At 46.5% G+C, this 24,091-nt stretch overlaps 1 protein-coding gene across 1 annotated transcript in view; it reads right to left on the bottom strand.

The window, feature by feature from the left end:
* maml3 (mastermind-like transcriptional coactivator 3) overlaps nucleotides 1-24,091 on the bottom strand; it is a 126,642-nt gene that overhangs the window by 6,328 nt on the left and 96,223 nt on the right. The window contains exons 4-5 of the mRNA XM_061724567.1: nucleotides 3,490-3,756; nucleotides 180-255 (exon numbers count right to left, since the gene is read on the bottom strand). Of these exons, the coding sequence (XP_061580551.1) occupies nucleotides 180-255; nucleotides 3,490-3,756 (343 nt within the window). The remainder of the gene's footprint in view (nucleotides 1-179; nucleotides 256-3,489; nucleotides 3,757-24,091) is intronic.

Here is a 24,091-nt window from a genome sequence, read left to right as displayed (position 1 = left end):
CTGAAGACGGAGAGAGGGGACGAGGTTTGGCCTCGGAGGGACGTTTGCATACAAATCTGTGAACTGTGGTCCAGGTACAAAGACCCCGGACCTCTTCCACGTGCAGCGTTCACCCTGATGCAAATGAGCACGTGTTTTTGTACAACGAAGACAGGAGAGCCCGTGTTTGTGCGTCTCACCTTGGTACTGGCTGACTTGTGGGTACGGGTTCCTCTGATTCTGGCCCATCTGTCTGGGGAGGTGCTGCTGCTGGAGCTGAAGATGGACAGACACAAAGCATTACATTCTGCTGTTGCAACTGGATTACTGACCAGGGTTGGGATGCAAATGACTTATCAACGCACAACAGTTTAAACATCAACAGGCGTCAGGATAAGGCAGTGGTAGTTCAGTCTTGTTAAGGGGGCAACTATCTGAGTAATTAAGTTCAAATGTCAAACGTGCATGAACTGCAGATCATTCCTGCGTTCCCTTTGACTTCTATTCAGGATGTTTCAGGTTTTTTCTCGTCAAATCAATCTCATAAACACCCGTTTGTGCACACGAGGCCTCAAATATGTCCCAGAGCAGCTGGCACAGGAAGTGCCAGGAAGTAGGCGATGGGTTGAGCTAGGGCTGGGCGATTTTGGACAAAAATAAAATCCCGATTTTTTTTTGCTGTAAACCTGATTTTCGATTTCCATTTTTTTGGTAAAACTACAAAAGAAAATGGAATAAATTGTTTCAAATATTTTATCTTTATTTTGATAGAAAAATAAACAAATTTCCCTATTGGGAATGAAGTGCAACTGAAAGATACTGTAAATCCTCCTTGAGTTTAGTAAAGTGACAACATTTACAATTTTCTTGACCAAACAAAGTAAAAAATCGATTTTCCGATTTTCCTTTTTTTAACATCGTCTTGATTAATAAATCCGATTTGGATTTAAAATCGATTAATCGCACAGCCCTAGGTTGAGCGTAGTTTAGGAGGTTAACATGTTCATCACCAAAACTAAAACCTGGTTAAAGAAAAATCTAAACTGTACTCATCTGTAAATAGTGTGTATATTTGTGTGGGAGAGTGAGTGAGGGAAGGTTTTATATCATGTAAATGCAATATTGCATTATTGTATTTTTGAATTGTATGGTCTTTTTAATGTTATATTGTACTGCAATGTTGTGGAAGAGCCCAACTGGGGACTGGAGTTGAGAATTAGCACTAGCTATAAACTCTGCATGCATCACATCAGATGCAAGCTTGTATCCATGTTTGACTGCATTGTCCCTGTCAAATAAATAAATACAAATAGAGGAGCAATGATGAGCAGAGCATGTTTGAAATGTTTCAAAACAATCTTCCTCACTGAAAGATCGGAAGAGGTTTGTGTGTAGGAGAGACATGTCTCCGTCTGCAGTGCTGGACACATGGACATGGACAGAAAAACATCTGCCGGGCACTACTATAAGAAGCTACATTTACAAATACCGCTTCAAACTTTTCTTCTTAGAAATGGATGGCGTGTGCTCCGGAGCAAAGACCGGCCGGACCACCGGGACTGTTATAAGTAACAGCTTAAGATGTGTTTGCAGAAAGAATGGGACAAAACAACAACGGACTTTCTTCATCACTCAACACCCCAACACTTTTAGGTTTTGTCAGAAGAAATGGAAACAAAAGTGGTAAAAAGCTGTTCTGGTCCAACTTCTTTGACGGTGTGGCAAACATACGGACAACACGTGAAGCATGAGAGGAACTCATGAACCGGGTTCAGGCCGTCTCCAAACAAAAGCTCAAATTATTATAATTAATCCCTGTTTTTCCTGACGGTCAGAACTCCTTGAGGCAGATTTTGGTGTGGTGGAGGTTAGACAGATGTTTGCAGCTGTGGAGGACGGTAAAGCAGAAGTGAGCGGAGCTCGGGAACAGCTAGTAGAACAGATGTTTGGCACAAAGGAGACAGATGTTGCTGCTGTTAGGATTAGCCTGCCATTTGGGCCAGTTGGAGCAGATGCTTGATCCAGCAGAGACGGGCAAGGTACGGCAGATGTTTCACACCGTCAGAACAGATGTTGGTTCTGCTGGATTCAGGCAGATGTTGGAGTAACAGGTGCGGCAAAAGCAATGACGCCGTCCTACACAAACAGCATCACAATAAAGCGAAGACGGCCCTGCTGGTTAGCCACCGCTGCTCCGTCGCCACTGAGCTACATAACTGGATGTCTCATAGTGACTCTTTCCAGTCAACTGTAAAGTTAAGTGTTTGAATAATTTTATTCTAACACTTAACACTTTTTACTAATTTGAATTTATAAGATGTCTCTAGTGTTGGGCGAGTTTCAAAGCACACGAGGTTTGTTGAACATCATTAAAAAGGTTGTTGGAGCTGATTAAAGGTCTGTCAGGCGCAGAGGAAGTGCAGGAAATTACAATGTTATATGCATAAAAATAAAATTGAACACACTTGTGGATCGAGATTGTCGGTGAATAAAAGAACATAAGTGGTCCCAGAATCGATCCCTGAGGAACACCCTTAGCTCCACTGGTGCTGTGATCGACTGGGCCAAAGATCAATAAAAAGTGCTGCACAATCTAACAATGATACAACACCCTTTAATACTTTTAACGTTGCTTTAGTCGTACTGTGTCCTTTCTTAAAGCCAGATTGAGATTATAAGATATTCTTTGCCCAGAAATACTCTTTCAGTTATTCACTTAGAGGGGATTCAAAAACTTTGATATAATTATAATTGTATTTATATCAAAATCAGCTTTATTTCCTCCCGAGAAGAAAGAGAAAGCAAAAGCCACTTTCCAAGCAGGAGTTTCATTAGTTTGCAGCGAGAGGTTAAGGAGATGCACTAAAGCAGTCCAGTAAAGTCATTTGCTGGTCATGAGGGTCAGTGCTTCCTTCACTGTTGCTCCGTAGCACCAGACTGTGGTCACAGCCGGGAACGCAAACACCAACCACTACTGTTGACGCTGATTTAGCTGTTCAGCTATTTCCTGATTTATTCGTGTTATTGATAAATCTTCTCTGTTATTAATAACAGTGTTTGGAGTCGTCTAGTCAGTCATCTATATTTACATCTGCGTGTTTGCACATTGGGTTAAAAGCAACGCTGTGGGCGGGGACTTCAGAGTTCAGCGCCCTTAACACGCGATTCCCTCGCAGACAGAGGAATGGAAAGGAAGCATAACATCATCACTCCCGACTGCATGTGCCAAAACACACACATATTACAGAGATGAAAAGGAAATGCTGCAGAGGGGGCTGTTTGTGGGTAATTAAACATGCAACCAGACAACAGTAAGGAAGAGGATTAGCTGCTCTTCTCCGAGCCGCAGACGCAGACAGACATACATTGATGTGTGAACAAACACGGCTCACGTACTCTCATTATAATTTAATGCACAACAGATGAATCACGCAGACCTTCCTGCTTTTTTAATCAGCACAATGACACCAGCTTAACGCCGTGTGCAAACGGAGCCGAGCACGAACCCACCTGTTCTGCCATCAGCTGCTGCTGCTGCTGCTGCCTCTGCTCTCTCAAGAGCTGCTGCTTCTGCTGCTCCATCATGTGCATCTGCACCCTCTTCTCCTGCTCCATCGCCATCATCTGCTTCATCATGGCCGCCTGCTGCTGGTTGCCCATGTAGCCGGGAGGTGGACCCGAGCCCTGGTTGGGCCCCACCCCCGAGGCGACACCCCCGGCAGGGTGGGGAGGTGGGATGGCGCCAGGAGGCCGGGACATTCCCACCACACCTTGTTCCTGCACAGAAGGAGAAGAGGGGGGTCAGACGGACTCTTGAGGGGTCATGTCAATCATGTTTCCGGGGTTAAGATGTGATCTGAGTGGCAGTAACGGACAAACGCGACACACGTGAGCTAAAAACACACGATCAAAACCCTTCAAACAGAGCAGAGTCGGGCAGGTACGAGTGGGAAAGCCCCATGAGGGGTTAAGGTCTGCGCTCCGGCTGGGCCGCACTGAAAGGAGGATTTTCTTTTTCTGAAGTTGAGGGTTTAATTCCATGTTTAGGATCATTGTCCTAAATCCCCCGGATTCTCTAAAACCTCAGCTGCCAGACAGCCAGCCTTACACCGTCCTTGGGGATACGCTGATGAAGATGGCAACAGCCCCCGAGGCAGCAAAGACCGCCCACATCATGATGCTCCCCCCTCTAAACGCCACCACCGGGGTGATGGTTCGAAGTAAGCTGCACCCTTTGCAGATTAAAATCAATTAAACCCAGTGGCGAACCGTGAGCACTACCACTGGGCCTTCACCTCATCACAGAGAAAAGAAACCAGCGCGGAAAAAAGCAAACGTATAAATGAATTGTCACTCTCGTCTTCCGCCATTTAACTCCGTCTCTCAACCTCTCTCACCGCTTTGCAGAGATTTGATGTTGGGACTTCATGAAGGCCTATGATCTTTTGTTTTATTCCCGCCCACTTGAAATCAAACCGTGATTCCTAACCAATGAATGAGCAGCTAACCAGCCCTTAATAGAGACAGAGGATTCTGATGGGGAACAGGTTTTCAGGACATGAACTTGACAGTAAACTTAATTTTTGAACATAGATGAGAAAATCTGTTAAAGACATTGTATTAAATTAAATGAGATAGAAATACATTTTTTTATTGAATACTTTATTATCATTATTATTATTACATTTATTATTATTTCTTATTTTGTTTAGGCCTTCTCTGAAGGCGTAGAAGGCCCTGAAGGTTCCCCACTGATAAAACCCCCTTTAGCAACTTTTGGGTTTTGAGTTTGGTTGTACGTGCTTGTAAAGAGGACGTTACTGCACATGCTCAGCTCACGGTTAGGCTGCACCGGCCAGGCACGCCGAGGACTTTTCACCCTTAGGGGCACCGTTCAGCAGGATTTCTTTTAATAGGCATTGTGATGTAGAATTGTCAAATTGGTCTGATTCACCACACAAATCGGCACAGATTACTTTGTAATACTGTATTTGACCCGGTCTTTGTACGTTTTGACCATACAGAAACGTAATTCTTGCCATTGTAAGAATGAGATGAACCTGATGGATCTACTGCCCTTACTTTTTAACAACTTGTGCTTTTTATTATTTTACCTCTTTTATCATTTTATTTTATTTGTTATTTACTGTTTAATTGTGTCTTGCCGCTTTAATGTTGATGTAAAGCACTTTGAATTACCTTGTGTTGAATTGTGCTATACAAATAAACTTGCCTTGCCTTAATATACGGACAAAGCTGGTAAACTCAGTCCTGATGAGTGTGCAGCTCACCTCGGTGCTGACAAATACCAGGAATACAGAGTAGGAGGTGTTGGGGTGGAAGCTCCACAGGGGAAACAGATTACATCAGATTACACCTGTGTTGTTGGATTTTCTATCTCATTTGAAACAACACAAACACCCACTGAATTGATACGGAGCTATTCTGCCCAAACCCTAATGCCGGGCGTATCTGCGCAGGAACGGCGTGCCGTCTACGTGCAGGAACCCCGTGGTTATCTCTGCATCTCCTCGGCTGGTTGAAATCTCATAAAGCCTCTATATGCTCAGGTAAAAGAAACAACACGAGCTCTGACGACGGGGAGCCGTAGAGTCAGCTCCTGTCTTCAGCAAAAAGAGCACACATGTATACCTTTCCCAGCAACAACGTAGATACAGGGATTAAAGCTCAAATATAGAAATTCATTGTTACTGCCACCGAATGCCACAAAACCAAATCAGTGCAGAATGAAAGTAGATTATTCAGCGACGGCGTTCCTCAGTCAGCACTAGAGGAAGACGGGGCCGGCTGAAGATGCAGCAGGTCCTCCCATCGGGCCCCTGGTCTGCCCCCCCCCCACATAACCTCCCTATTAGCATATAAAGAGCACTTCCCTCTCCACTCAGCCATATGCTAATCTCTAATAGGATGAAATGGCCTTCTCTGGCCAATGGGAGCGGAGAGTTTATGGATCTGTTAAAGGTTAGGCAGCTGAACGAGGGTCGGCGTCATCCGGGCCCACCAGCAGTGGAAATGATGGTGTTTGCCTCGTATAAAAATGCACAAAGAGGAGCTCAGAGTGTACAACAAATCACATTTAACTGCAGGGAAGACCCGAACAGCGAGCGCTGGATTACAGCATCAAATCACAGGGACGCCAGATTCTCTCACACGGCAACATGCTCGATATGTTTTCAAAGAGCCAAAGCCTGGTAATCCGCGGCGAGGCTCTGCTCCTCTTAGAGAGGAGCCGGGTGGAGGTAAACCTCGTATATTAGAGCGTAACAACACCCCGCGGAGCACGCAGAGTGGGCCGCTCAGGACCGGCTCAGAGTCAGCAGACAGCCAGACCAGACTGATCGATGCTCGCGGATACGTGTCTCAGCGCCGCTCGCTCGCTCGCCTGCTGCCCGCACGGCAGCCGGGGAGTCGGGCAGAGCAGGAGAGGACGAGGTGGAGTGTGAGGACACGGCCAAAGGGTGGCAGTGGCGGTCTGCAGGTTCACGCATGTGTGTGTGTGTGTGTGTGTGTGTGTGTCACTGGACTCCTCTCAGCAGATGGCTCAATCATGACGGTTCTGATCTACGATCTCTCCCTCTCCCCCACTCGTCTTAGTCTTTTCTTCCCTTCTTTTCTAAACACTCCCCTCCCTCTCCCCATCAAACCCTTTTCTCCTCTCTTTCTTTGGTTTATGCTTCTGCAGAGAGAGAGAGAGAGAGAGAGGGGGCCTGAGTCATGTCCACACAATTGCAAAGGAACAGAAGATAGATGGATAAAAGAAGAAAAAGGAAAGGAAAAGTCTGGAAGATGGACAGAGTGTGTGTTTGTGAGCTGCAGCTGGCTGAAGAAATGATACCTTCAACACAGAAACACGCGTCAAATAAAGACAATTAAGACAGAAAAGTCCCGTTCTTGGTTCTTGTGTCTTTGTAATTTCACATCTGATCCTTCAAAGGACAACAAACAGCGTGCACCTGCAGCGCCGCTGTAATCATAACACCGTCACAGCAATGTTTCCACCTCTGGATCTGAGCAGGTTCTGTTCCTCAAGCTCGGTGACGGACCCTCTGAACCCCCCCCGCCCCCCCGGGCTGGAACCATCACAAAACAAGACCGGAAGAACTGAACCGCTCATCTAAAACCTGCACGGAGACGTAGAGCAGCAACGGTGAACCGGTGACCGGACCAGCGACCCGTGCTGGTCTTGTTATGGTGCATGGACTACACATGAGCACTAGGGCTGGGGATCGACTCAAATGTCAAGAATCGATTCCCATTCTTAAGATTCAGAATCGATTATCAAGATTTCATTGGGTTAGTGTTATTAAAACTGTTTTTTGAGCTGTTGCATGAATTATATGACTGTGTAGTTATGCAACATATTAAATAGATAGTAGTATTATATTGAGATTCAACAGCAAGTATTGGCAGCTAATGATGCTGTAAGGACCAATCAGCTCCCAGAATGCTGATAGAACTGCTTTCAGAAACATCTTGTGGCAGAATTACCAAACAGATCCAGGGAGGAAACAGAGACGTATGAAATCAGTTTTATTTTTCCCCCACATTCAGTTTGAATTTTTCCCATTTTTGTACTATTTCGGTTTTAAATTTTTGAGAATTTGGTTTTTAGCATTTCATGCAAATGTAACCCCAAGACAGTATATAAAGTAATGAAATATAGACAATTTATGCAATTATAACTGAACACTTTAATGTTTTCATACCTTTAAACATATTTAAAGGCAAAAACATGGCACCAGTTATTCTTGTGTCAAACAAAACATTCATTTTTTGGGCATAAACAAAAAAATACCAAAAGTTGTAATGTAATTATGAAAAAAAAAATTAAAAAAATTGATCTTTAGACATACGAATCGATTTTTAGGAATAAATATGAGAATCGATTTAGAATCGTGAAATCGATTTTTTCAACAAAGGCCTAATGAGTGCATGGCTGCAGGGAAACGCAACCTTTGTTACTGTCGTGCACCAAAGTGCCTCTTCTGTAGCTGCTGTCGGTTCTGTAATCGACGGGTAATCGACTCTGACCGGGGGCTCGACTCGCCGCTCGCTTTGATCCAGAGCGACTTACGACACAGGAAGGTACAGTTCACGACGGAAGGTGCTCTAGGAGGAGGAACATTTTCCAGAGCCCCGTGGACGTAGAGAGGGACGCCTCTCGCCAACCTGCTGGACCGCCCTCCCCCAGGTCGGGGCGAAGAAACCCCGACTTTATGGCGGCTACACTCACAAAGGAGAGAAAGGCCAGGAAGGGACCAAGGAGAGACTGAACGGTGTTATTCCTGCGGTAACGCTACTCCGCTGAAGCGCCGCTGATGTACTGGGGGATTGAATGACAAGCCAATGAAGCTCAGTGAATGGGAAGCAGGAACCCTCTTCAGAGGGAAGGAGCAAATTAAACCAGCTGAAGGGAAGGGGAAGACGCTCGAGCGAGCAGAGGACGGAGACGGGAGAGCAGAATGAGACTGAGGCGGAGGATTCGAGTGTCGGCCTCGTTTCGGGAGAGAAATCGGGAGAAAGCCAGGAGGTGATGAGCCGTGCACGGGAGGAGAGGAGAGGCAGGTAGTCTGGCAACAGTTGGCGCGGCGAGGAGCAGATGGCGCTCCGAGGAGTGGTCATGGCCGCCGCGCTTGGACACCCTTCGCAGCGTTGGGCCGACCCAAACAAATCCCTCTCACACACTACTCTCTCTGTTCAGCAGACAATCGTCATTCTCTCCCAGTTTAGGAATGTGGTCTGATATCGTCTTGAAGCACATTGTCACTGTCCGTCCAGCTGGTGGACACGCCGGACCGACTGCAGCCGGACCGACTCCAGCCGGAGCCGTGCAGCATCTGCAAACAGCTGCAGGAGCTTCTGTACACCGGTGATCAGTCGGAGGAAAGACAACAGGAAGGAAGGATGAAATGAAAGGAGAGCTGAACGTATTACAGGTCACTCTGGAGGATGTGAGTGTTTGTTTGTGTGTGAGTGTGTGTGCATGTGTGTGTGTGTTGGAGCCTGTCAGCTTTATTAGGTTAGGAGGCATGGAGCGCCCAGGTGATTACATTACACTTGAAGTGAGCGGAAGTGTGTGTGTGTGTGTGTGTGTGTGTGTGTGTGTGTGTGTGTGTGTGTGTGTGTGTGTGTGTGTGTGTGTGAGGCCGTACATACATTGTGCAGCACAAATATACAGTGTCATATAGTAGTTTACATGTAAGTTTAGAAAAAGACAAACTTTAAAGCCGAGGCACCGTTTCCTGTTACAGGCCAGATGTTTTTTTCAGAAGCTTTATTTTATTACTTTATTTAAAGTCAGTAGTTTACGCAGCTTAAATGTTTGTTAGAACTGCCTTTAGACTGATTTAAACATGTGTAGTCCTCCTCAAGCTTCTGTGTCTTGGACTGCAGGAGCTGCGTCTGGTTCACCTTTTTAATCCAGAAATATTTGGTCTCTTCTTTATTTCTACCTTCCTGAAGAGGGTTTGCAGCTAATTCGAAGGGTAGTAGTTGGGAAACTGTCCATTCAGAAGACCCAGCAGCTTTCTGGCTGCCACCTTGAGATGTTCTTTCAATAAATGCGAAGGGCACCAGTCCATCATGGCGCTGGGACGACGGTTCAACGCCTGCAAACTTCCCCCCTTTTTCCTCCAATCATAGCGATGATCATTATGATCAAACAGTTCAATTTTAGAGAGCGGGACTAAAAGTGAAGATCTCTGTTCCCAAGTGAAGCTGCAAACTGTAATCTAGCATTTTCACAGGGCTTTTGGAGCAGAGGCTTTCAGTGATTGTTCAGTTAATGTCTGTACAGAACGTGTTTAACCGCGGATACAGATGCTCTGCTCCCGGTTCTAGCCGGCGTCTTTAAATTCAAATGCCAAAACATCACTGTGACGAATTTTCCTAGGTTACCATTAGTCTGACTTCACTATCATGACAATAAACGTCATTATTCTAACATTTTCTAAACAAATAATGAACAAGAAAGTGTATGTAAGTAAATCTCTTGCCGTGACTGCACGTCTGCGTTATCTGTGTGAGTTTGTGTTTCTAGGCGTAGCGTACACAGAAACAGTCGTGTGTTTGTATGCGCTGCAGCTGAGATCTATCACGCAGCAGTGAGATTAAAGGTTTTACTTTCCATTACGGATAAACGCAGGCACCCACACTGGAAAAACAAACACAAAAACAGCAGTACGCGATGCCTCGCAGTGTCTGTAAACAGAAACACGCACATGCACACAGCCTGTAGGAGCCACGGCGGCTGGCAGCACAGCGCTGGGTGTCTGCTCTCCAGAGGGGCTTACATCTGTCACCCACTTGTGAGGGAGGGAGGGAGGAGGAGGAGGAGAGATGAGCTGCAGAGTGAGGGATGGATGGATGGATGGATGGGGGGACTCTGGCAGAGTCTTCCGCTGCAGCGAGGCAGCGAGCAGGAAGTGCATCTCAGATCTGCATGGAGATCAGCGGCGGGGCGGGGGCATGTTGGAAGCCCCGCCCCCAGTGACAGAGGCCAGCTGAAGGTCACAGCGATGCCTTCCACGTCCTTCAGGCTCTCTGACCCGCTCTGGTGACGTCTGAGGGGCAGAAATGTGCTTGTCCAGCAAACTGGCCGTAGAGAGGCGGTACCGAAGCATGTGCGAATGCTAAAAGCGCGGATCAATGATCATGATGTTGTAAGACATGAAGACGCGTGCTTCACCTACATTTAATAACACACAACACTGTTTAAAATTAACCTATTCAGAAGCTCTGGGGGTGGAGTTTGGGTCAGCTGTCATAAACTCAGAGGTGACACGTCTGTCACGGCGCCGTCAGAGACCACCCAGCATCTATCTCACCCCCGCGGCTCTGGGAGACGAGGGGAAAAACCCACCCAACTCCTCACAGTCAGGCCAGAGTCGAGGTCTGAACCAGAAACCTTCAAGCAGCAAGCTAAACCGCTGACAGATATCAGCCTGTAAGCCAGAGCATCGCCATAGTTACGACCGCCCCCTCCCTGAAAAACAGACCAATAACAGGTGTGAAACAGGAAGTAGATCTGCATCACGTAGCTTGACTCTGCCAAGAGGATCCCCGATGGAAACCGAACCACAGAGGAACGCAGACGCTCGTCAACTCTGCACATGCAGCAACAGAGACGTGGAACCGCTACTGCTGCACATGGTTCTCATGTCTGCAGGTGGAGAACCCGGGTTTCAGTCGACTCGGCTGCCGGTAAAGGTTCACACGGAGGTCTGTCCGTCTATACGGCTCCTTGTTTGGACGGGCGACCTGTCGGGATAAAGTCCCGCCTCCCGCGTGATGACAGCTGGGACAGGCTCCGCCTCCACCCTGATCCTGATGAAGCAGATCTAGACTTTCGTCAAGTTGTTAGTTCATTGGTTTTGTGTTATTTAGATTACTGTTCAGTTGTTTGGTCGGCTGCATCCAACAGTCTTCTAAAAAAAACTACAAGTGGCTCAAAACAAGACTGCAAGAACAAGTGTTGCAGAAATGCATGAACGTCTCTCCTGGCTGAGGGTTGAGGATAGGATATCTACTAATGTACTTACATATTTACATAGAATTATTAACACTCAGACTCCTACATTTCTCTATAATAATATAACTTATTATTCAAATATTCATTCATATAACCCTCGAGGGGCGAATAATGGTGAGATTATGTTCCCTTTACCTAAGTCTGACTCTATGCAGATGACAGTACTTTATAGATCAGTTGCATATTGGAAAACCCTTTCAGGTGAGATTCATGACGTCAAACGAAGACTAAAAACGTATTTGTTGTCATCACCTTAACATCATATAGCGTATCTGATTGAGTGAGGTCAATACATCAAATTATATATGATTTGTATGATATTTTTCTTTATTTCTTATTTGTAATTTTATTTTTATTTTTTTTAAATGTACTTTATGAATTGAGATTGTATGTTTGATTTGTTCGTTTTGGCGTCAGCTAATGGGGATCCTTTTAAATAAACAAAAATAAAGAAATAGATAAGGGATGGATGGAAGTATACGGTAACCTTTACTGGGACGTTTGTAAACGTGTGGACAGTCACCGGGGAGACGAGGACAGCTTCCTGGGTGTGCTTTTACTAAATGACGTGAGGATGTGGAGTGGAGGACTTAATAAATGAAGAAGAGAACTGAAATTAAAAAAAACAACTGCAGCTTACAGGAGCGCACGGTTAGAACACACGTTACGCAGCACCTGCTGGATGATTTATGAAGTCACAAGCACACATGAAAACATGCAAACACGCTAACCCCGAGCAGATGGTGGGCCAGGCCCAGAACCATCCCTGCGTTGCCAGAGGTAAGGAAGACATCAGAATGACGTGCACCTCTTACACACACACACACACACACACAGTTGTGCTTTTGTGTACTGCTTCATTTCCTGAAAACCTGCCCCAGAACCAACCTGGAGGCAAAACTTCATCTTAAAATGTCATTGTTTACATAACAGGAACTTCCTTTGTCCTCAAACTGAGGTGGACTTCCCTCAAAGATCCACCCAGCCCACCTGAACCCACCCCTACACACACACACACACACACACACACACACACACACACACACACACACACACACGCACACACACGTCTCTCCCGGAGGACAGTTATATTTAAACTGCTGCAGACGAGTCCTGCTCCCCACAGAGGTCTGTTTAATCTCCAACATCTCTCAGCTCTAAACCCTAACTGGCCTATTTCTGAAACTTCCCAACCTGCGTGCTGCTCACACGTCACGTCAGAGCGAAAGCACGACTTTATAAAACAACAACAAGCACCACCGAACGGAGCCGGATCCTCCTGGCAGCGCAGGCCGAGCCGGCGCGGTGCCACACCGGGACGCTGCGCGGCACATGTGGGCATGCAGGAGCGGATCAGTTTAACGTAATGGATCCCTGCAGCACCGGCGCCGTTTGCAGGCGCCGCGCTGAACAAAGTGATTTCTTAGCAGACACAGGACGCCACCCACAGACAGCGTGCAGCCTGGGATGTCACTTCACGCTCGTTTGCAGTCATGTAGCATGAAATTCTGTAAGCTACGACTTCCAGAGCAGAGCTCCCGCTGATCCGCGCTCCACTTTCAACCGGCACCGACGGCAGACGCGTGCACGACAGTAGACATGAGGGGAAGCTTGTGCAAATAACTGTTAATTCGCCATAAACTGTGATCATATCTTCACCCAAGTCTGAACGAACGCGAGGCGCTTCAGATCCCCGGCCGTCACTGTCCTCCTGCATCACTCGACTTCTACTAAGCTTCAGCTGGTGATGACCACGTTATGCCGGAGGATTAGTGACATGAGCCCTGACCATGACGCTCCCTCCATCCCCGGGATGACACTACCCTTTGAGATGACTCTGCACCCCGTTTCCCCCCCATGCCGATCATCTACTCTGGACTGTGTCTCTTCTTTTTGCAGGCAACAGTTCATATCAGCAAACTTTAAATGTTTGAGTTTAGCGCTCAGCGCAGTAATCATCCTCTGGGCTCCGTTACCATGACCACCAGCGCTGCCTTCAATGAAGACAAGACAAATGTAGTACAAGTGTTTGTGTTTGTTTATCCCCGTGACTCAGTTGAGGATCAGAGTTCTAATGAATGCGGAGAAAGTAGCAACGATTCCGTGACAGGCTGCAAACGCCTTTTATTACTTTGTGCCAGAAGAATTAATGTCATTGATCAGCTGCAGCCGTGCTGGAAGACGGGGGGAGGGGGGCTAACTTAAGCCGGACTTGCAGTCCAGAAACAGAGCGTCCAAGCGACAACCTAAACATAGAAGATTATACATTTGTAATGGCAACGGCATGGACCGGATATAAAAGATGGATGTGATGGCCTCCTGAGAGTGGAGTGGTTGTTGTAGCTGCTCTCGCAGGCTGCTGGCCGTCAAACCCCCAAGAAGAAGGGAAACCTTTCTCATGAAAAAGTTAAAACCGTGGCATCCTTTCACGGTATCACTCCATCTGCTCAGGTGGTCTTTCTGAATATAATTCTACGGTTACAGCGACACGAGAGCTCTGGTTTTGGGGGTGGGGGTGGTGGGAGACGATCCCAAACTCTGGTTTGTTTGTTTGTGCTCCGTGAAGAGGACAGTGGGCGTGGCCTAGCTGCTCACCTGGCCGGGGAGGCGGTGCCAGTCTGGGAGGATCAAGCTGCCGCCGGTGTCGCTCGCCTCCAGCCGTGCAAACAAAACCAATGCACGGTTGTCGAGTGGCCACGCTTTTCAGCTCTTCCCCCTTAGGCTGGTTGCCATGGAAACATGACGCCCTACCGACAGTAGCATTAGCCAACGACAGTACCGACTGTTGTCATGTGACTTGCGATGCGGCGTTTGGCCTGGAGTGCAGACAGTAGAGTAGAAACTACTTTATGCTGCACATCTTTTTTAATAACAACAAGACTGAGGTGTTTGAAAAGCTCGTTTTGGGGCCGTTCAGGAGTGAACGTTTTTCTGTTTGTTTGACAGGCCGGATGTGGACTTGCATCATGCCTTGAACGCTCTTTGTAGTTCCACTTTGATGACTTCACGCTCACGCTCTTTTAGGTTGGCTTTTAGGTTGTGATCACTTTGGGCTGTAACCCCCACGGAGATGGTGACGGGGCTTTAAGACTGGAGGTGGGCTCTCGGTACATCCAGCTTTATCTAATATAAGACAAAGGACACGGCCACCTGAGGTCCTCATGAGATTAACTTTTATCAAAACACCACATGCATACAGCATAAAAGCTCAACAGCTCTGTTTATAGCAACCGGTTTTAGGGGGTGGAGTCAGCTACTCGATTTGACACCGCCCATCTCCTCAGTGACGTTTGCATCTATTGAAACCGGCGTTACATCCCTGTGCAACCTACATCTGAGGAAGAAGAAATGCAGCTGGATGCTGGTATGTAGGGCTGTTCGATTAATCGATTAATCGCGATTATGTAATTAGAACGATGTTAAAACGTGAAAATCGTAAAATCGATTTTTCACTTTTTTTTTTTTATTTATTTATTTATTTTTTTACCTTGTCTGCACACATATTAATGATTGATACCATATTAATGATTGATAGAAATACCTCTCAATACCTGCGACAAGTGCCCCATGGGAGAGGCTCTTTAGTGTAGGAGGGGCCGTTGTAACATGCCACTGGACATCCCTCAAGCCAGATGCCGTAGACCGGCTCGTGTTCCTTGCAAAAAACTTGCAAATGTGAATATCAAATGTAATGACTGACATTACACACCTCTACCTCCTTCATGGGTTGATTATTATTTAGCATGCAAAGACCCAGTTTAGTTTAATTAGAAAATGTCTTGTTTTATTTAATTGGAAATATAACTTACTGTATGTTTGCAAGTGCTGATTTGCTGATTTTTTTTTTCAGAGATAAAACTTTATATTTTATTATATTTTTTAAAACTTTTTTTCAATTTATTTTACAGAGTTTTGCACTTTATTCATTAATTTTTGGTTTAATAAGAGCAAAGTTTGCACTTAAAGCCCAATGGGGCAAATGTTCAATAAAAAAACAGCATATTTGAAATCATTTCTTTGCCTTTTGTCAATTCACAAAATAATCGTAATCGAAAATCGGATTTTGAGAGAAAAAAGAAAATCGAGATTTTATTTTTGGGAAAAATCGAACAGCCCTACTGGTATGATGAAAATGGAAATGAAAATCTGGATGAAATAAAGCCTCATAAGGTATTTTGACATTGACGTGGGTCTGTGATGTCACAGGACGCCGCTAATCTGAAGGGCTGATTAAAGGGATTGTGTAATATCCGAGTCGTCATCTCAGATACCCAAACAAACGCTCTCAAGCACAAGTTTGTCTTTACTTGTTCTTTTCTTTTTTTAATAAATGGTATGGTGAATGTTTATAAAGATTTCATAACCTCAACGCCAGCCTCCGACTCGTCTCTCCACAAGTGGGAGGCCGAGGACGGCGGGTGGAGCAGGGACGAGCTGACTGGTGGCCAGGGACCGAGTGAGGCGAGCAGACGAGCACCACCCTGAGAGGGACCAGATGCCTCGCTGAATCACCCTGGAAACAGTCGCCATGGAGACCTTAAAGACACAACAGGCAGGCGGCCGACAGGGAGGCTGCGTGTGACGATGGAAATGTGAGCGTTCTCATGGACGAGGGTTGAAGGGAGAGAGAGAGACGGATGTGTTTTCTAGTCTGATCTGATGGGGGAACATCTCAGCAGCTCCGAGCAGCAGCAGGTGGACCGCTGCTCTCCTCCCTCTCTCCACCTCCTTTGTCTCTTTCATTTCACATCTTTTACTACCTCAACGTGTGCATCAAATGCAAGCGGCTCCGGCCGTGTGAGGTGTGCGAGCACCCGCGGGTGCACGTAGGCCAATCTGATGGCCGTGCAGAGCGCTCAGCCCGCTCCCGGGGAGGGTTCCCAACTGGAGGCTGTAAATTATTCACAGCTGTGATCAGCGCTATTACACGGTTGTTAACGGAGGTGAAGATACGCTGCACACACCGGTCCATCCTCCCCTCTCTGTTCACCTCCCTCCTTCTCTCCTTCCCTCTCTCGTTATTACACAAAACTGCCCTTTTATCCATCCGCCAACCTCCTCTTCAATTTCCTACTTTGCAGTCGCACCACCCTCCCCGTGCTCCGCTCTCAATCTCTTCCTCACCTGATTGCTTTTCCACTTTCACTCCTCCAACCCCATGTCGCCCTTCCTCCCATGTTCTCTATTCACTCGTCGGCTCCATCCATCTTCTCCTCACCCCCCCTTGTTTTTTGTTCCCCCTCTTCGCCGGCCTCACTCCTGCTTTTTATTCTGGGTTTTTTTTTTTCCATTTCACATTTGTTTTTCTTCATCCTCGCTCATCCATCTTTATTCCTGCTTTTTTAACGTGTGCCTCAGCGGCCGTCACCCCGCACCCCTCCTCCCCCCATCTTCACTGTGGGGCCGTATAACCTCCACCTCTCTTTGTCTCTCCCTCCATCCACCTCTGAATATATCTGTGCCTGTGTCATAGCCCCCTCATTATGCCGTCTCCTGCTCTCCGCTCCCTCCCTCCATCCCTCTCTCCTCCTCTCTCCAGAGAAGCCATTAGGTGCAGCTGTAAGGCTATCACTCTTTTCCTCTCTCCCTCTCTTTTCACTCTGCCGTAGTCTCAGGCTAATAGGTCCACCCTTTCCTCTCCTCCATCCCTGTCATTCCACCTCTGTTTCTCCATCTCTCTCTTCCTGTTTCTCTAGGCGCTCTCTCCTCCTCCTTCCTGCCCCCTCCTCCCAGACTTCAGCTTCCATCCTCTTCATCGTCTCTCCATCCATCTAACCACCCCCACCTCTCCTTCCGTCCTTCTAGGGATGTACTCCTCCGTAGCTGTTGTCCTGTACCTCACAAGCATCCTCGGCTGTGCACGTCTCTGCCGCAGCTAGCGTCTGTAAATGACTTGTAAATGACAGATTTAGTTGGAGGCGCTCACTGAGGTGACTTGCTGCTACAGTAGCAAGAAAAACGGCTGCTTTTCTGCATTAACCCATAAACTGATTCAGTTTTCATCCTCATCTTAGACTAGGGCTGGGCGATATGGACCAAAAGTCATATCTCGATATTTTCTAGCTGAATGACGATACTCGATATATATCTCGATATTTTTTCTGTGCCTTAATTGGGGTTTCCCTCAAAGCATTATTAGCATAGCATCTCTGTTAGCTTCATTTTTTTCTGAGGCAAACCCTTAAAAAAACAGTCAGTTTTAAGTCAAAGCCTCGTGCCAAATGTCAAACCTTTATTAACAGAGGTCTGCACAATATCAAAATGTATAAAACAAATGAAATAAAAATAAACTGCCTGCATATATAGAATAAAAATGCTTCTTGAATAAAATAAAACAAATATCCCTTTCCTGCATAAAAATTAAATTAAAATACACTGTAAAATTAATACAATGTAGACAGTAACAGGCAGACTTTTCCACTGAGGTTGACAGTTGTGCAAATAACAAAACATTTGTGCAAATCTCAAATAAAACATTCAATTTGTCACAAAATAAGCTATATCAAAATCATAAAAAAAAAAAAAATTTTTTTTTTTTTTTTTTTAAATAATCGATATAAACGATATTGTCTCGTACCATATCGCTTTTGAAAATATATCGATATATATAAAAATCTCGATATATCGCCCAGCCCTATCTTAGACAGATGTATTGTGCGTTAGATGATTGTATCTCCTCGTTTCTGTTTTGAAGACGCTGATCACAGACTCCAGGGCTGCAGGAAAGAACCCGGCGCGTGATTACGTCAACGCGAGCTAATTGGAGTCAGTAGTTGGGCCACCTGCAGTGGTCTGGAGATGTGGTTTAAACTTGCTTTGATTGCTACAAGACACTCAAACATAAAAGTGTGCTGCTCATGATGCGACCCAGCTCTCCGAGGAGGTACAATCAAGGGCGGCTGATCCGCACGAGGGCGGGAAGTCATCTGAAAGCGCTCAGGCGTCCATCAGCAGATGGTCGGTGAACCGTCGAGAAACGGAGACGTCAACGCCACAATCCTGGAAGCTGAATCAAGACGACACCACTGGAAGAACCCAGAATCTGAGTAACAGCCTACCACGCATGTGAATCATTGCACCGGCAGGACGGTCCATCCCAGACCAGCTCAGAAGAAGAAAACGCTCTCCAAATAAAAACAAACAATACTGCTGCTTGGTTGAAGTTTGTCAAACAGCAGATTGGTGACCCAGGACGCTTCTGGGAACATGTGCTGTGGATGTTTTTGTCCCCCATTTTTAAAGGAAGAGTACTCAGCATTATGTACGGAGCAGAAATGGGGCAGCTTATCATCACCGGAGCACCAGGAAGTAGGGTGGAGGGAGCACTAGGGGTGTGCAAACAATTCACGATTTGATTCAATTTCGATTATTGGAGCTTCGATTCTTCGATTATAACGATTGTCGATTCGATTCGATTATTGGTGCCACGATTCTTCGATTATTGTGATTTTTAATGCTTTTTTTTTTCCATACAAGATTGATTTTGTCTTCATCTGTGGCTACATTTGTAAATAAATAGCCAATCAATTAACTCAGTTCCTCTAACAACACTCATTAAGTAAATAACAAGGTTTTTTGAACATTTGACATGTATTTTTCAAAGACACAAAATAATGTATTTTATGACTATGTAAACATTTGCTCTTTGACTTACTTAACTTTGACCAGGGAAAGCTGCACTTGCATGAGAGCGCCCTCTATTGGTGGAAAACACTGAAAACGGTCAAGCCCTGGATTTAATGAGTTCATTAATTCAAGTAAACAAGATATGTACTTCCATCAAATTTATTTAGTGTAAACATATCTGCCATATTTCAAGTGAACAGTAAGAAATGTGCATTCTTGAAAATTAAATGATGCAGCAGCTTATTCAGTCTGGAATCTGGATAGGATAACTTAAAAAAAAAAATCTTTTTTAAAATTTTTTTTAATTAATCGATTCCAAATCGTCACGTGACGCATCGCGATGCATCGACTCATCGATGAATTGCACCCACCTCTAGGGAGCACCATGACATGGGTCTGGGCCACTGGGCCACCGACCTTCATCAAGGTGTACGTTTTCCCATGTTTACCAGACTGTCCTGCAGGATAATGCGAAAAATAATGAGCTAATTATGGATAATATAAAAACAAGATGGCCTTAGAAGGACAGTTATCAGCTACAGCTCCTCCGGTTGGATGTTATTGTGCCCTTGATGAAGCTCAGATCAGATTTTATAGCATATTAATGCAGAAGACCAGTACATTTCAGAGGCTCCCACAGCTCTGCCCCCTCGGCGATGACGCCGCGTGTCGGTCCGGCGTTGATTAGATGAAGAGCCGCTTGAATCGGAAGCACGAACAAAGAGGCACACAGAGGAAGCCCAGGCGACGGCTGCGCTGCAATTAATCATTTTTACACTCCGCCACTAAGCGGTTCTTTGTCTACTTAATCTGTGTCCCAGTTCAGAGGCTCCGTCCTTTGAAGGCTGGCGTGAAGACCAACAGCGCCATGAAGGCTCAGCATAAGCTGCAGAGGCTCCTCCGAATGGATCCTCCTCTTTTTCAGGGGTCTGAGAAGCATCAGATGGATCTTTTGTGATCGAGAAAATCCCGAGATCCGGTGCACGGCCGGCAGACGTGGCAGATGTACCGAGTACCGAACCAGTCCTGGTGGGGTTCTCCACAAGCTCCTCCCACCAGTTTTGGCCCCGGTGGTCTCCACAAGGTCCTCCACAAGGATGAAGCCCAAGAACCGGGCCACGTGTGGCATGTTTTCAGCGCTGCTCCCTCGTGCAGCAGGTACGCCGGGCAGGTGCAGCGGCCCTGCCTTCCATTTAGTAATTAATGCCCAAAACAGCTGCTGAATACATTCTGCACTGATCAAATTAGCTGCTTTTTACACAGAACCTCAGGTATTGTGTGCACCAGAAACAGGTTTTTTAAGATGGCGCTCCGGTGGTTTACACACTCTGGAGGGACGATATAATGAGGGATAAATCAAATTATCCAGTGCACTTATTGTTTTAGAGGCCAACATTCACCAATCAGCCTGAGCAGGCAGCAGCGCCGGGTCCTCGGAGCGCAGCCCATCCTCGCCTCCTTTTGTCTCACACATTAAGCCGTCTTCCGGCCGGCTTCCGCTATCTTCATCGCCCCCAACTCTGCCCATCTTTGTATGCCATTAATCTCTCCTCCTCCTCATTTATTTCCTCTGCTTTTCTCCCCCTCAAAAGCCGGGGAGACGGAGAGATACCGCTGCAGACAGAGAGTGACCATTATCTAAGTCAGCATCTCCAATAATTCCACAGCAGCCTATTATCCACAATAGAGCCAAAATGGCCTTTGGTAATATGATGAAATCTGCCGTAAAAAGTAGAAATGGGACTAAAAGCGTCGGAGTGTAGAAAAACCTCCATTCCTCAGCTGCTTTATCACATTATTGCATTCTCCTCATCGCTCCGTCTGCGGCCCTCCCTCCCACATTCTGTGCATTACTGTGTCTTCCTCTAAATTCTCTTCATTTCGCTCCGTTCGTCTCTCCCCCTGCTTGTTCGGCAGTGACACCCATCCCTTCATCGGTCACGCTCTCCCCCGGCTCTTCCTCCCTCTCTGACTTTTGAGACTCTCGGCGAGGGCAGAAAATGGAAATAACATTAAACTAAGTGTAGGTCTCACATCTGCTGTAAATGCAGCTAAAAAAGTTCTTCCGGCTGGCGTGCGCACGCTCCCACAGGCATGAACGGGGGAGACAGGCCCTCGCCACTGGTCGGGGTGCTACAAATAGGTGCAGGGAAAACAATCTGGAGTGGCTGCCAACAGCTGGTGGAGCTCTGCACGTGTAAAACGGAGAGGGGGGGAGAGGAAGCCGGTCCGGTCTCTCCACCCCTCCTCCACGGCACCGTCCCAGGAGAGGAGGAGAGGTGATGTATGGACCCTCGTCATGATTGCACGACTCAGCAGAGCAGATGGACGGAGGGAAAGAGACAGCAGGACCGACGCATACTGTACCAGAACAAAAGGACAATGAGAGTACGAGGACAGAGCGTGATAAGCTTCTGACCTGTGTTTCTCTTCTAGCTCACCTGTATAGGTGGGTGTCTTTAACTGAGCTGGCTAGTCTGCTGCAGCTTCTGCTTCTGTTATTTATGCAGACTGTACTGAGAGAGCTTAAGTGATCCTTGATGCACGTCACAAACACCTCCATCCCCAGTAGACCACTGTAAGTGTATCACATTTGTGTCCACGGGGATCACAAGAAGGAACCCCCCCCCTGCAGACTGCTCTTATGGTCCCATTTGGACCTCACGTTAACACACGTCCTGACCCATCCAGTCACAAGTGGCCGGTGCTCAGCGTGTGTGCTTACAACACCGAATCCTCCTTAAACACAAAGAAACCACTTACAGAACTTTATTGTTGTCATTCACGAGCAAAATCGTAAAATCAGACGAGTCATCGCCTACGCTGATGATGTTAGTTTATAATGAACTGGTCCCCGACCGCCTTCAAGCGCGGCCTCCTGAGGGATTTGAATCCGTCCGGCATTAGCCACTTGTAAACAGAGGTCTAAACAAGGTCTGAACGGGTCATAATCACATTCATTCTTCACATGCAGGCGGTTAATGCAACTTATAACAACGTCAACAGAAGTTGCTGTCCACATTGCGATTTGCACTATTGTTAAGACGCATCTTAGTGTTGGTCATGTGATGCTTTGAAGGGAAACAGGAAGCAAGTCAGCGCACCAACATCGTTGTTTCAGATTTATTCATCCACATGAGACTGCACCAGTTACAAACTGAAAGTCAAATTCACAGGTGTGTCAGCATCTCTGGACTCAGAGGCATCCGGGATAGACCAGTCCTCAGACCAGTCCTCCCTAAGACCGAAGAAGAGGACCACATCAGTCCAGCTGCCTGTCCTTCAGAGGATAGACTTTAAAGTTCTGATGCTGGTCTATGAAGCTCTGAACGGTCCAGGACCAGAACACATCAGGGACCTCCTGACCCAGTATGAACCTTCAGACCCCTCAGGTCATCTGGATCCAGTTTATCGGTTCCCAGAGTCAGAACCAGACATGGAGAAGCTGCGTTCAGCTTCTATGTTCCACATGTCTGGAACATAGAAGTTTATCTATTGTTCTTATTTCTTTCTTATTTTTGTTTAAATTTTAAACCATATTTATTTATGTTTTAATGTAAACGTGCAGTCTCACCTTGCCTTGCCTAATGTTCTGTGATTTAAAAGGACCGTGTTCTGAGGCAGCTGATCCACTTAGACTCAAAATGACCATTCAGCACTAAGAGAAGCCAAGTCATATGTTGCAGATGTTACATGTAAAGGCCCCAGCAGATCCCTGCGACCATAAGTAGCACAGGTGGATGGATGGAGCGATGGATGGATGGATGGAGCGATGGATGGATGGATGGATGGAGCGATGGATGGATGGATGGAGCGATGGATGGATGGATGGATGGAGCGATGGATGGATGGATGGAGCGATGGATGGATGGATGGATGGAGCGATGGATGGATGGATGGAGCGATGGATGGAATGAGTCCGACCTCACTACCCCACATACACGTGTGTCACTGGCGTTTATGTGGTTGTTAAAGAGTCAACTTACATGGTAACTCCAGAGGAGAGGGTTTTATTTAGTTCTGAACCGGAGGAAACAAGAACACTGATGACAACCAGAAAGTCTGGATATAAAACTTTACCCATGTGTGAAATTAATCAGAAATCAAATTTTCGGTTCTTCAGGTTGTCCATCGAATCGGTGTTTTCTCGTGTTTAGTTTGGGGACTGACTGAGTGCATGGCTTCCTCTGGTACTGCTCCGTTTCAACTAGACGACGTGCAGATGGAGGGATGAAAGCCACCCATGGTCCGGGTGGAGGACTCCACCCCGGGTCCGTTTCAGACATGAGCCGTTCTGCTCGGCTCCAGAGAGCGGCGATGACTCCGCTGGACGCTGCATGAAGGATCCTCGTTCCTCAACCCTGATCAAGTGCTACGGTGCAGCGCCACTTCCACCAACGCTACTTAAAGCTTTACAGCTTATTTATCTCTTTTTGAAAGACAGCTTCATGCACTGCTCCAAATACTAAAGTGATCATCCCCGCTACACGGCTCCTCTCCACATCTGTGATGGCGGCGTCAGCGCCGTGATTTCAGAGCAACATGTGCTGCTCTCAGCACCACATCCTCAGATCCTCTCCAGCGATGTCCATGAGTTCTTCATTAGGGCCAATCAAAGCCACATTCTTCACATACAACAAAGACACGACTGCCCTGTCTGCAGCCCCGACTCATCAGTGTAATGGGAAAAAAACAGCGGGCCTGCACCGCTGCACGCCTCAAGACGTATTTGCAGGAAAGAAATGGGACAAATGAACACCTAAAGCTCTTCATCACTCAGTATTCTCAGGGCCTGAACACCTTCTAAGTGTTATGAGAGGGAATATAAGCATTGCAATGCGGTTAGGGCTTCCCTCTTCAGACTTTTATGAAGCAGGGCTGAAGTTTAGAAATGGATCTGTGTTAACAAGTTTATTAAAGTTGATGAGTTCACAG

Source organism: Cololabis saira, chromosome 1, assembly GCF_033807715.1.
Source record: "Cololabis saira isolate AMF1-May2022 chromosome 1, fColSai1.1, whole genome shotgun sequence".
NCBI classification, from domain to species: Eukaryota; Metazoa; Chordata; class Actinopteri; order Beloniformes; family Belonidae; genus Cololabis; species Cololabis saira.
Note: the sequence above shows the minus strand (reverse complement) of the source record. Positions and strands in the feature narration are given on the sequence as shown.